The following is a 14983-nucleotide window of genomic DNA, read 5'->3' on the forward strand; positions in this document are numbered from 1 at the left end:
GAGGCTCTACTACTATCAGAGAAGTCACTGGTAGTTGATGGCTGCTGAGAGAGAATGTTACTGTCCTTTGGGGATATGGATGCTGGTATGTGGGTCATGCCCCAAGGATGGCTATGCGCCCATGTGCACATAGTGTGGACTTGGGGTTACTACTACCAACAAGTGAATAAAGAGAGCACATTAAACTAGGAAGGAGATGGGATGGAGATACAGGAGAGTTGCAGGGGTAGTGGTAGATGGATTTGATCAACATACATTGTATTCATGTATAGAACTTATAATGAATGAAAAGTCTTTTTTTCTTTTGCAAGGTGGAGATACTGAGGTAGGATGAGAACAGTGAACAATTGAATGGGGTTTGGCATGAAATACATCGGAACCCATACTGGATTTTTTGGAGATGGGGACAATGTGTGGGGAAATAATCATTTCTTTTTAAATAGAATTTGGAGAGGTGGGAGGGTGGCTTCATGGGTAAAGATGCCTGCTGCCAAGCCTAATACCTGGGTTTCATTTCTGGGTCCCCTGCGGTAGAAGGAGAGAACCTATCCTCCCTTCCCCTCCCACCCCAATTTTTCTTCAGGCATCCACATTCACACCATGGTGTCCCCCCAAATAAATAAACGAATAAATAAATTGATAATTATATCCATCAAAATAAAACAACAAATAGGAATCTAAGAGCCAGAAGTTCACTTTTGCTGAAAGATCATCTCTATTAGCTATAAAGTTTAGAGGACATGCAGCAAGTGGCTACTGAAGAAGCACAGAGATAAGCAACAGAAATATGGCATCACTGGGTTAATTTGAAATTAATAATTCTGCACTGTCTTGAGTATGTAGATGCTACAAACCCAGTGCTCTTGTGAGGGCGAGTCTTACTCTCCAAAGGAAGAAATTAAGGCTCAGAAGACTAAGAATAAACAAAATACATAAATGTCCTTGAGGAGTGGATTTGTTTGGAAAACATGAGAGCTCAGCCAACACCCTTCCAGAGCCTCTTGACAGATTCAGCTTTCAGTCGGTGTCCCTCACTGTGTGATCTGGGGAAGCCCCATAGTTTCCTCACCTGTACAGAGTCAGGTCTGTGTTGGGAGCTGTGTAACCTCAAGACTCCCTTGTAGCTCTAACATTCTATGAGTGTAAGGAGTATGTGAGCCTGATTACAAAGATTGGCTGTTCACAAGCCAATCAGAGTTATTGAATAAACACCTCCCTACTGGGTCACGGTAGGAGGGGGGAGGGCAAAAGTTAAAAAAAAAAATCACCAGACCTTGATAAGAGGGCTATAAAAACCGTGCTCTCTGAGCAGATCCATCGTGTTTGGCAGCTGCCACCTCACACAGCTTCTGATACCTTGGAGGACTCTTCCCCTTTGCTGTGTAAGTAAAAGGATTTCCTCTGAAACCTGGGTTGGACCAGCAAGCTGGGTTAATGATAACATAGTACTTAGAGAGGAAAATGTATGCTTGTCTGGGGGTGGGGTGTCTAAAACCATGATGGAACTGCTGCACTAACTGATCTTCTCTCTCTGAGCATGAATACCCATTCATACCTTTCCTGGAGGTGGCAAATATTGCTCCAGATGGACAGCCAGTTACTGTTTGCCTGTGTGAGGCACCTCTTGAGTCCTTGTCTTGGAAGAATACTGTAAATGCTCTTATTTGTTAAGTTCTAGTCAGGTTAGATTCCTGGTCATTTCTTCTCTATTTTTTCCTAACAATTTATTGTGATGTTTTGTTTACATATCTACTGCCTCCTCATTTTCTCTGTTCTCTTCCCACCCCTACTGGTATTGATGCTGGAGTTTATTTCTCACAGAAAGGAATCCAAGTCTTTGCCCTTTGCCTTCTACTGCTCAAATGAAGCAAGGTTGGCCACTTCAAAGTGATCATCTTCAATTGTGGATTTCCGAGCCTTCCAACATACTTGATATTTTCCCTAGTATATTCTACTTGAAGTAAACACTGTTAGAGCCATGCAGCATCAGATGTTAGGAATTAAGTTCTCCTGATTTATTTTTGGTATATTTTCTTTACTCTCTGAAAAGCAGGAATATTGTGAGAATATGTTGCCTTTTTTATAAATACCTCTTCAACCAGTTACCTAGGACTCCATAGGCCAGTTTGGTTCAGTCAGAGTTCAAACTCTGCTGCTGTGGTACATCTGGGAAGCATACAGGTCCAGGTAAGACAGAGAATGGGGTATAGGTGCTAAAAACCTGACAGTCTCTGTGATTTGGGACAGTTTTGGCAGAAGAACACCAGGAAAGGGCAGCCCTAAGCCATCTAGCTCATCAGATGTGCCTCTGTAGCAGCAGAGTGGGCAACAAAGCTGTGTGCCTCTTCATGCTCTCATAAATATAAGTGATGTGGGCACAGCATGGTAATCACAGACGTTCAATGAATTACAGCCTCACCCCTGTGTTTGCCTTGAAAAATCCACCTGTCTTGAGCATAGAGAAGTTTTTGCTCTGCTCTTACATTTCTCCAGGAGTTAAATATCCACATCTTACAAATGGTTGACTGCAGAACCTCTTCAAGGAATGCAGGAAGAACCACACATAAAGATTCTATCCATCCTTTTGTAGAAAGACCACACAGCTAGGTCAGAAGCCACTAAAATGTGACTCGCAGTCACAGAACATAACTTGGGGCTGCCTGAGCCCCAGTCTCCTCATCTCTAAGTTGGTAGGTTTGGTATAAATATCTCTGAGGTTTTCAGCATTTAAACCTCATTTCCTATCCTACCCATTGAACCCGAACTGAATCTGTGTGCTTCCCAGATGTACCAGAGCAGCAGAGTGGAAGCCGTGGCTAAGCCAAATTGGCCTACGGAGCCCTAGGCAACTGGCTGAAGAAGGGTATATAAAAAAGACAACGTATTCTCACAGTATGCCTGCTTTTCAGAAACTTATACAAAAATAAGTTGAGGCAATAGTGCTCTGCCTCACTATATTTACTGTGTCTCCTCATATATGTTAGTATATATATCCTTTCCCATGGCTTACCTACGCAGCACACACACACACACACACACACACACACACACACACGAAATCAAACATGGCAAAGAATGTGTGCAGCAAGCTATGAGACTCTATCCACTCTACCCCACTCTACTTCGTTCTGCAGAAGTAACAGTAGAGTGGCCTCTCAGTTTAGAAAGACTAACACATAATATGTTGCTGTAATTTCTTTTGTTGCTGATTTTTAATAGGACAATGAGTATTCATTAGATGTTTCTCTAGAAGTTTTTCATTTGATAATTAATGAGAATTTCCCACACCACACCTTTAAAAATAAAGTGATTTGGGACCTTAGAAATCAGAAGTTGAAAGGAGTAAAGTTCACTATTGTTAAGTATTCCAGGCTGGTGTTCTGTCTCCCAGTGACGAACATTGACCTGTGACTCTGTTTTATGATTAACTGAGGGGCAAAATTTGTGCTGATGTGGTACAGACCTTTAGTCCCTTTGTAGAAGTTTAACTTCTTGTAAACAGGATGAGTTTGACTTGACTTTTATTTAAGACTGTAATTCTTGTTGAGTCTGCATACCCAGGATGGAGAAAATAGCCTGGCAGCAACAGAGACGGGGTGCTCTTTAGGTGAACATGACTATTCTGTCCAAAAGTTAAAAAACAGAAATACTAATACCTTGTGTTTCCCTATCATTTATAAAATGCCTCCATACTTATCATACTGCTCAACAAGCTTACATTTGAGCAACCACAGTATTCAGAGGTTGCCTGTGAGTCATCTGTAACCAGATAATCAAAGCAGATATTCGTGCCAAGCAATTAATATTAAAATAAAACTCAGAGACCTTTTATGATTTGTCCAAGATTCTAACTAGGGAGGGATTTCTGGTCCTTGAACCAAGGCTCTGTCTGATGAACTGGCAACAAATCCTTATATGAATGTCAGATGTTTGTGAGTTGGTGATATCTTGGTTTAAGAATTGATAACTTATGCACACTATGCTCTCATTAGGAGATTAGGATTCCCTCAGGCCAATTCCTTCCACCAGACCCACACTTCCCTTTGTAAAAAAGAGTAATAAAGGGGAGTACCACCTTTTCCCCTAACTTTTTACATTATCAGGTATTAGCCCTACAACAAATATTTTCGATGAGTATATAGTCCCCCCTAATATAATGATGAGTGTGTTTTTAGTAACTTTTCTATTGCCATGACAAAACATCATAACCAAGGCAATTTATAAAAGAAAACATTTAATGTGGGGCTCACAGTTCCAGAGGGTTACTGTCCATGACCATCAGAGCAGGGAGCATGGCAGCAAGCAGGCAAGCATCGCACTGGATCAGTAGCTGAGAGCTCACATCTTGAGGCACATCCATGAGTCCAGGAGAGAGAGCTAACAGGGAATGACATGGGCTTTTGAAACCTCCAAGCCAGTTCCTAGTGACACATCTCCCCCAACAAGGCTATAATTCCTAATCTTTCTTAAATAGATCTAAAAGCTAGGGTCTGAATATTCCATATATGAACCTACAGAAGTCCCTCTCATTTAAACCACCACAGAGAGGGGCAGGATCAAACTCCTCTCTGGGATCACTGTGAGGAATAAATTACAGGCTAAGTGCCAAGCAATTGACAATATGCTTGACAAACAACAATAATTTATTAGTATTACTGTATCAATTTTTCATTTTGTTTTATTATGGGATTTTTTTTTTTTTGGGCAATTGTCAACTTATTTCAGCTAACCGTTAACCTGAGAGGGGCATTTTGCTCCTTCCTTTGAAGGTCACTACTCTGGTTAGCCTTTGCTCATCTGAAGATCTTTGGACTGAAGCTAAAAAAAATCCTTGAAGCTAGACAAGCAAGACATACTATGTAAATGTGGAAAATGCCATCTACCTGTGGCTGGGACTAGAAAGAGTCTAAGAAATTTTTTTTTCCTAAAAACATTGCTCACTAGCTTTCCCTAATGCCGAATGACAGTATTGGGTTAGAACAAGAATTTGGGAAGTACAGTAGCAGTAGTGACGTCACCAGTTGTACCTGCTGAATTAACTCAGCAGGCCTTGGTTCCTTATATCTCTAGGGACAGGATACTGAGAACTTCCTGCAAAGAGATACAGAGAACGGGAAGAGGTGGCTAAAGGATAAAGCTGGGTGGCAAGTTAGCTTTCTTCCAACTTGGAGATCAGGCTGCTGCTCCACAGAGGGCTGCTTGGGTATGTGAAGTTGTCTTTCTGTGTTTAGCAGAGAGGATATTTGCAGCAGAGAACACCATTTGATTTCTGGTGTTCAGAACTCCTCTTAGTCCAGAGGCTCTTAGGAAAATTTCTCAGTAGTGCAACACAAGTAGTCTCATAGATGGTTAAATGAAAGGAAAATTAACCCTGCACCTCCTCTGCTCTAATCCAAAGTCAGAGGGAGGTTAACTTTCATGGAAAGCATATGTTCCCCCTCTTAAAATTGTTCCCTAGAGAATAATCTGCTGGTACTAGAGACTAACAGAGGAAAGTTGGGGGGGGGTAGTCATGCTCATTTGGAATATCCTCCAGCCCCTGAAATTCACAGGACAGAGAGCCCATTCTTTCTATTTGACAGATTTTAGTTGTTCAGCCTCATGATCAGTGAGCAGAAAGATCTCCTGGGAAGTCTTCTATTTAGGGCAACTATGAGTATTTGATTACCTTCACCCTGAACATCTGGCATCTTACCTTATCCATCATGAAAAAACACCCTCACTCAGGTGAAGAAGACACAACAGGAACCATTGGAAATGGGCCAGAAGTGTCAATGGGGCCCATCTAGCCTGTCTGCACATTTTAACTACCCTGGCCATTAATCCATCGGAGACACCCAGAATTGAGTGTACAGTTGTCCTGTATTTTTTTTAGACCTGTCATCATGGCTCACCGATTTCCAGCCCTCACCCCAGAGCAGAAGAAGGAGCTCTCTGAAATTGCCCAGCGCATTGTTGCCAATGGGAAGGGCATCCTGGCTGCAGATGAATCTGTGGGTGAGTATAAGAAAGTTATGCCACACAAGAGCGTACCGTGCTTGTACCCTGGAAAAGGCAACTTGATAATCAGTTGCCTTCCTCTCACAGGAAGCAAAGGTTTATGTACTTAGTGAGTGTTGTAGACCATTAGAGCCCTGGAGTATTAACAAGAAGATTTTGGAATACCAAAGGAAGAAACTCAGACCCTCCATATTTGGAATCCAGCCTGTAGAAGTCAGAAATTCACTAACCAAGGGGAAATTCATAACTGTCAATTCTTTATAACTGTCTATTGTGGATAGGGCATTGAGAACTTACCCTGAAGGGAAACATAAAAAACAAACAAACAAACAAAAAACCAACCAACCAAACAAACAACCAAACAACAACGAGCTGGATTTGTCATGCAAACAGAACTGGTTAGTGAGCTCTGCCTTATCCTAGTTTGGACCTGCTGCTAAGGAGAATTCAGTTTAGGGTAAACCTGAGGCTTGTGTCTGAGGAAGTCACAGGATGCATATAGGGCAAAGCTACAAGTTTTGCATAGTCTTCATTAAAATTATAAAAGCTAAAGTTAAGAGCCTGACCCATCCCTTCTTCTACTGCATGGTATCCAAGAGATTTAGGAGAGGAAGGGAGGGGACATAAGGGAAGGGGGAGGAGAGGGGAGGGGAGGGGAGAGGGCTCGAGGGTCTTTCACACCCCAGAGAGCCTTCATGTCCACCGGACCCCTGCGTGGCAGTCTGTATATTTCCCAGTCATCAGTCTTAGAGCAACTGCTGTCTCCTTTGAAGACCAAAACCCGCACAGAAACTTTGAAGACCTAGGTTTAAGAGGAATGGGAAGAGGTCCCTGCTTTTCACCCCATGAGAAATAATGAGCATGGGGGAAAGACAACAGTATAGCACTGGCTTGCTTTCCCCGCATGCTACCTCTGGCCAATCTCCCTAGGCACCATGGGAAACCGCCTGCAAAGGATAAAGGTGGAGAACACCGAAGAGAACCGAAGGCAGTTCCGAGAACTCCTCTTTAGTGTGGACAATTCCATTAGCCAGAGCATCGGCGGAGTGATCCTTTTCCACGAGACCCTCTACCAGAAGGACAGCCAGGGAAATCTGTTCAGAAACGTTCTCAAGGAGAAGGGAATTGTGGTGGGCATCAAGGTGAATACCCCAGTTCCTATTTCACTCGGCCTTCTCCTGGGCAAACTCCCAGCACCCTGGATAGCACAAGGCCTGACCTCAACAGGACACCTTTGTTTCTCACTGCTTTCCATTCTCTTTCTCAGATGGAGACCTGGATCCTTTCCAGGTTCCTATTCCACTGTTCTCTTTTCAGCCAGGGGTTTTTGCTTGTTTTGTTTTGTTTGTTTGTTTCGCCAGGACATTAGTGTTTCTGCATACCTATTTTCTCATTTCTTGAGACAATGAGTATCTGCTCCACTCATGATGTAAGGAACAGACCTGGCTTTAAAGCAGGCCCTATCCTGCAGCTTCTCAGTCCACAGTTGTTTTTATTAAAGCACTTGTCCTGTCTTCTTCCTGAGTCTTCAATACAGCCTGCAGTTCTGCGATGAAAACAAGCACGAATTGAATACACACAGTTGCAAGCACTACTTAATCCACCACACAACATACAGAGGTAGATTTAACTCCTCTCCTTACTTTAGAGAGTAGGAATGAAAATTGGAGCAGGCTACCTACCTCTCTCTCACTTTGAACAGATATTGGACTCCTAATCTCTTACCTCCTGTCTGAACACAGTGCCTGAGGGAGCGGATGCTCCTGATGGTCAGGACTGACACTGGGTTCCCAGCACGCAATCCCCCCTCCTGCTGGAAGCTGAATTTGAGTCCCCACAGTGACACAGACGCCTTTCTAATTGGCATGCTTGTGAAAGATGAGAATTCTGTCTTACTCCTGCTTGACCCTCATAGAACTAATCATTGTTTTATCCACAGTTGGACCAAGGAGGTGCCCCGCTTGCAGGAACAAACAAGGAAACCACCATTCAAGGTAAGAACCTTGTCTACTGATAAGACAAAGAATGCTGGGTAGGGTAGAGTTGAAGGAAAGGAGAAAGAGTGACTCTCAGTTCTAACACTAGTGGGTATACCTGCATGTTTGTTTTCGTCTTCCCGCTTTCTCCAAACACTCCTTGGTGCTGGAGATGGAACCAAGGGACGTTTCAAGATCACTAGGCAAAAGCTCTGCCACTGAGATACATACCCAGTCCAGACTGTCAGCCTTCCTTCCCTATCTTTCTTCCTCTTCTTCCTTCCTCCCTCCCTCCCTCCCTCCCTCCCTCCCTCCCTCCCTCCCTCCCTCCCTCCCTCCCTTCCTTCCTTCCTTCCTCCCTCTCTCCCTTCCTCCCTTCCTCCCTTCCTTCCTCCCTCCCCCCTTCCTCCCTTCCTTCTTGTCCTGCATCTACTGCAGATTGAACCCAGAGCTTTCAGTACACTAAGCAGCCACTCTACAACTAAACTATATTCCTAATATTTTTTCTTTTTATGGTATGTGCGTGTGTGCAAGCATGTGGGTATCCACATGTGGCTGTACCATACTGTGTGTGTAGGTCAGACGATAACTTAGTTCTTTCCTTCCAGTATGGGAGTTCTGGGGCTCAAACTCAGGTCACCATTGGCAGCAAGCATGTTTATTTTCTGACCCTAGTAGTTACCCTTCTTTGGTTTTTTTGAGATAGTCTCACTCATTAGTTCAGGCTGGCCTGGAACTCATGGAAACCCACCTCTGTCTCAGCCTCCAGAGTATTGGATTATGGGAATAAGCTAGAGTACCCAGCTTTCTGGGTACTGGGTATTGAACCCAGTGCTTCACATATGCAGGGCAAGCACTCTACCACTGAGCTACATCCCCAACATAGCAATCCCACCCCTTCCATTTAATAACTGTGTGACCCTGGGCCAATCCTTAGTTCTATCACAATAAAATGGGTAACAATATATACTTTGCAGACTACTTATAGTATATTTTAAACTCTGTACTTATATATAGTACTTACCTCAGTATGCTGCCTAGGAAAGACACACTGTACCTGGAAACACTATTTTTACAGAAAATTCCAGGAGGACTAAAGAGGAAAGACCTCAGGTTTGGGGCTAGTTTGGATCCTTTATCCATAATATGCTAAACAAATCTTTTTGAAAGATATTCCTTGTCCAAGAAGTTAGTCCCATCTGTCAGGTTAGCTCAGCAGAATTTGAATCTCAGATGTCACTTTCCACTTGTTTCAGATTTACAGTCAGGACATTTAAAGACCATCAATTTCCACATTTATGAGGATTGTTTTTGACTATGAGTTCCCTAGATTTTTACTTAGATTACATCAAATATGTCAAAACTGGGGTTATTAGGTCTGCGTCTTCTGGCTCCATCCTGGGATCAGTGCTTATTTATTTGGGTATTCTTAGTTCTCAGACACAACCCATTGGAAAAGTCCTTTGCTTAATGAGAAGCCCCACAAACTAGGCACAGGGTGCAAAGAAGCCCCTCCCTTCTTTCTGTTGTGACTTGCAGGGCTTGATGGCCTCTCTGAACGCTGTGCTCAGTACAAGAAAGATGGAGTTGACTTTGGGAAGTGGCGTGCTGTGTTGAGGATTGCTGACCAGTGTCCTTCCAGCCTTGCCATCCAAGAAAATGCCAATGCTCTGGCTCGCTATGCCAGCATCTGTCAGCAGGTGCTCTCCTGTCATCCTGTGCTAAAAATAGACCATTCCTTCCTTCAGAGTCTTGTTTTACAATTTCATTATAATTGGACATAATCTTGGACATCAAATTGGATACAACCAAAAGTGTGTGTGTGTGTTTGTGTTTGTGTGTATGTATGTATGTATGTATGTATGTATGTATATGCCAGTAGGAATCCTATTAACCTATGACTTCAGGGTAAATGCTATCAACTGCTGCTCTCTATCACTGTTCTGTATGCCAAATCTTAAAAATAACAGGAAGGGGCAACATTTGAAATATAAATAAATAAAATAAAAGATCCTGAAACAGCACACACACACACACACACACACACACACACATATGTACACGCGCACACACACAGAGCAGAATACAAACTTTTAATGAAGTCCAGCTCGACTTAAAAAAAAAAAAAAAGGGCCCTAGAGCAGCAGTTTCCAACTTTCCTAATGGTGCCACCCTTTTAATACAGTTCATGTTGTAGTGTAGTAACCCCCAACCATAATATTGTTGCTACTCCATAACTGTAGTTTTTCTACTGTTCTGAATCATAATGTAAATATCTGATATGCGGGGTACCTGATATGTGACCCCTGAAGGGGTTGTGAACAGGTTGAGAACTACTGCTCTAGAGGCAGGAAATCTGCTTCTTTATACTTTCTAATGTCCCAGAGACCATCATCCAGATTCCTAGCTAGAGGGTGGTAAATGGGAACTAGTCTCCATCACAACTTGTTTCTTATAGAATGATAACTTATAGGATGCTAATGTGTGCAGCCAACATGTGTTGATGTATTTCTGTGTTAGGGTTGAATTTGATTTGCAACTGTGGATATTTTGTTAAGATTACTGGAGCTGTGGGTACCTGGAAATTTCCAGTAAGAACTGTAAGTGCTCCATTAATTCATAGTAGAGGATATTGCTTAGTGTTAACCTTGGTGGTTTGAAAAGGATAGCTTCTAGTTTCTTAAGATAGCTAGAATGGTGCGTAGTTAGAATAAGATATAGGAATTAAATGTTTGCACTTTAACACCCATTCCAGAAAAGCTCTTCTTTAACTTCGCTTGTGTGTGTGTGTGTGTGTGTGTGTGTGTGTGTGTAAGCTACAAGCACTCACTAGATACGCCATTCATTTCTTTTAACCATCATCAACTAAACAACACAGCGTTTCTCTCTAACACCTTCCTTTCCTTTCAGCCACATCTGTTGGCTGCTCCTTGGCAGAGGACCATAGTGAGCATTACATCATTTGTGTCTCCTACAATTTTCCTTTTCAGAATGGGCTGGTCCCTATAGTTGAGCCAGAGGTGCTTCCTGACGGAGACCATGACCTGGAGCACTGCCAGTATGTTTCTGAGAAGGTGGGTTTCAAACATAAAGTTCTCCACTCCAGTTACAAATTTTTATTCTAAGAAAAAGCTTTTACTTAAATACATAATAGAGGAAATTCAGAAATAACGTTTAGTTCAGTAGCACAGGAAAGTGAAAGTGGTGTCTATCAACCCCAACATTATAGTGTCTTATAAACTTTAGAATTGCCAGTCCTTTTGCCTACTGTGGGACCTGGGGCAAGGCATGTTGCCCCTTTTGGACGTCAATTCTGTGTGTACACTGAAATCTTAAAAGCTTCACATGAGAAACTATGTACCATGTTGCTCTCATGGGATTTTCTAAATCAGCCATAAAAGTTTTGAAAGACTGATTTTTTTTTTGATAAATCATGAGAAGGTATGCCAGACATAGTGTTACCTTACCTGAATTTCTCCACGTGTAAAAAGAAGTGTGGGCTGAAATAGGATATGAAAGAAGTGTTTCTAAAATGTGTGTTACTATTATTAAGATTCCATAGGAAAACGGAGGCTAGTTTAGATGTCACAGACTACTGAATCAAGTCCATCTCAGATGGCATCACTGAACAAGGAAATGGGAAGAAATGAGGGTTGTCTAGGAAATAAAGCCATGACAGTACTTCATGCAGAGGCACAGCTAGCTGTATAGATGGTCTCATGTGGTATGGCTCAATGATATAGTTTGCAAATACATGGTCCAGAGGAGACTTGGGGATCTTAGAAGCTTTGACCAAGATACACATGGAGATTACTTCATCCTACACCCTTGTAATACAGAAATGCCAGCATCTGGTGATTCTAAGATTTACTCCAAGCTTCATCATTTGTTCCCTTGTTCTTCAGGTTCTGGCTGCTGTCTACAAGGCTCTCAATGATCATCATGTTTACCTAGAAGGCACCCTGCTAAAGCCAAACATGGTGACTGCTGGACATGCCTGCACGAAGAAGTATACACCAGAGCAGGTGGCTATGGCCACTGTCACAGCTCTCCACAGAACTGTTCCTGCAGCTGTTCCTGGTAATGCCTTCTATCTCCTCAGACTTAGGGTTTTAGTTTTTAATCCTTCAGAAGATAGCCACAAACATCTGCATTGGTGTGGAGCCTGTTTGGATCCTTGAAATAAGATATCACCTTCTACCTCACAGGCACCCAATGCTTTTATCTCCTACCGTGTGATGCTAAGTATCTTTTTCAGTTTACCTGAAGGTTCATATTTGTGCATTTCTTCAACATTTCACTACCCTCCCTATTAAAGCCCTTCTCTTCTCAGCAAGGGCAAACTGAGTTCTGTGACCCAGTCCCACACAAGTCCAGTGAAGGAAGATTAAGGCATTATATTGCTTTTAGGCCTATTGCTTGTTTTTCCAAGTTGGGGCTATATAGTACTATGTCCTCTCACATTGCAGGTATCTGCTTTTTGTCTGGAGGCATGAGTGAGGAGGATGCTACACTTAACCTCAATGCTATCAACCGTTGCCCTCTACCAAGGCCCTGGAAACTAAGCTTTTCATATGGAAGAGCCCTCCAGGCCAGTGCATTGGCTGCTTGGGGTGGCAAGGCTGCAAACAAGAAGGCAACCCAGGAAGCTTTCATGAAGCGGGCCGTGGTAAGAAGTTGTTCTCTCTTGTCTTCTTCATAGTGTTGGTATGTGAGGCCTAGCATTCTTGTTTTGACAATATTCCTACAGATAGTGTCTACTAGGTATGAAAAATGTGATATGAGAGTTCAATAGGAAGAGTGGGGTTAGAGAGGTGTTTGGGTTTTCTACCCTAGGCAGACAATTGATAATAAAAGAGAAAACAATTCTCAATCAAGGTACTTCAGGGAAAAGGTGATAAAAAGATCACTGCTTCTCATTTCCTGAACTTGAGATGCCTTTCATTTGGAAATTGTCACAAGAAAGGACATGGGGAAAATCAGCAATTGCATTGTAGGATGACCCAAGGATCACAGGGACAGATAGAAGAGTTTCAGGGGATCGATATAACATGCTAGAGAGAAATGAAAATCGAAGGTCCTGAGATTAGCATTGAGGAGTATACCAGTGCCCCTCAACAAACATTTCCAACTAAGAGAAAGGTGCTCACTTAAGGATTTTGTTAGGAATTTCAACATGCCACTCTAATTAGACTCAGTGGGTTATTGACAAAAACTAAAATGGACAGGACACGAAGCACAGAGGTGAAGTACTGGGGATTCCTGGAGGAAGTGGGACCAAGATGGTGGGGTTACCTCTATGATCAAGATGTACTGTTTACACCTATGAAATTGTCGAAGAATAAATAAAAGCTATTCTACTTAAAACCAAAAGGATTGGGAAAAGACCCAGAAAAGTGTTCAGGAGAAACAAGGACCAAAATGAGTTTAGTCTACTAGTAAATACTAGGTTTGAAATCAGCTCTGTGATCCAAGGACTTGGGTGAACAAAGCAGATACAGGCACTGTGCTCAGGGAGTTTAAGTTTAAAGCTCTAGGAGAGTGGATGGTATGAACAAATGTCAAGTAAAAGCAGCCCGAGATAAAGGTGAGGTTAGGGAATGAGGGCCATTGAAGCTAGAAGAACCTACAGGACAAGGACTGTAAGAGACTGTTGTTGGTTTAAGAAAGACAGGAAGGAGGGAAGCAACGGACAGTGAGTGATATGAGCCTCAAACCTGACAAACAAATAACCGGAACACTGGGAGAATAAGGGAGAAGACAGAAGGAAGGGGCACCAGCAGCAATATTCAGCAGCATTACTATGAAGAGTTAATATAATCGGATGGAAGGGTAGGTAGTTTCAAATAAACAGAAGAGAGTAGCAAGCCAGGCGCTGTCAATCTTTAATTCAGTATCTTCTCTTATGTTTGGTTTCAGGCTAACTGCCAAGCGGCCCAAGGACAGTACGTTCACACAGGCTCTTCAGGTGCTGCTGCCACCCAGTCGCTCTTCACAGCCTCCTACACCTACTAGATACTGTCACCACCAGCCAGGCTCCAGTTCCCCTAAATATTTTGGTTGGAGACCTGAATGGCTTCAGTCAACCCTGGAAATTAGATAACATTTGATTGAACTTCTGAAAACACAACGCATGTGAATCATAAACGCAAGAGAAAAGCCAAATCAGCTCTGAAACCTGAGAATGAGCATGTCACCCAATAGTCTCTGAACACTTCCAGTTCCCCGTGTTCCAGAACATTCGTCCAAGAAAAGAACAGGCCACGACTGAGAAAAGCAACTCAGAAGCAGAGGATGGAGAAAGGCATTTTAATAAACAGAGTTACCAAGGGTTGTTATAGAAGAGGCACAGCAACAGAAAAAGGAATAAAAGGTGTATGAACCTCCAGTTGGTACAGTCTGACTTTCCTGCTCTTGTTGAGGGATCCTGCATTTCAGTGTCTTTGCCTATACCAGATACGACCCCAATAGTCAGCTCCAGATGCTCACTACAGTCAAGTGGCTGATGGCTCCCTTTAGCTGGATTACACTAGAAACTCTACCAGATTAAGTAAGAGTTCTTTTGGGGCTTCCTGTATGCAGTCATAACTGAGAACAGTCAGTCTAAACTTCTAGCTTGAGACTATTTGAAAATACTAAGCTGCAACAGAGACTCATCTCTTCCAACCTATGGAGTGTAGAGAATGAGTTGATATACCTCCTGACTTGGCATACTCCTCTCCAGGAATCCAGGTTTTGTGACACAGAACTACATTTTCCTCTCAGAGTGAAGCTGGTCCCCCAGCTGTGCAAGAAACAATCGTTGCATAATTTTAGTTTTTGGCTGTCAATGCTCAGACCTAGCTTTCAAAATGATTTTTTTTTCCGAGATAGAGTTTCTCTGTGTAGCCCTGGCTGTCCTGGAACTCACTCTGTAGACCAGGTTGTACTCAAACTCATAAATATGCCGGGCTCTGCCTCCCAAATGCTGGGATTAAAGTGTGCCACCACTGTCCAGCCTAAAAACA

At 42.7% G+C, this 14983-nt stretch overlaps 1 protein-coding gene across 1 annotated transcript; it reads left to right on the plus strand.

Annotated features, from left to right (window-relative positions):
• Positions 1–1270: 1270 nt before the first annotated feature.
• Aldob (aldolase, fructose-bisphosphate B) lies at positions 1271–14364 on the plus strand. The gene is made up of 9 exons (XM_021161540.2): positions 1271–1382; positions 5876–5997; positions 6931–7142; positions 7940–7994; positions 9516–9676; positions 10967–11050; positions 11882–12056; positions 12446–12645; positions 13896–14364. The coding sequence occupies exons 2-9, from the start codon at positions 5886–5888 to the stop codon at positions 13989–13991; spliced, it is 1095 nt and encodes a 364-aa protein (XP_021017199.1). The 5' UTR covers positions 1271–1382; positions 5876–5885; the 3' UTR covers positions 13992–14364.
• Positions 14365–14983: the final 619 nt, after the last annotated feature.

This window comes from Mus caroli, unplaced genomic scaffold (genome assembly GCF_978045245.1).
Source record: "Mus caroli unplaced genomic scaffold, Mus_caroli_1 scaffold_6, whole genome shotgun sequence".
Lineage (NCBI taxonomy): Eukaryota > Metazoa > Chordata > Mammalia > Rodentia > Muridae > Mus > Mus caroli.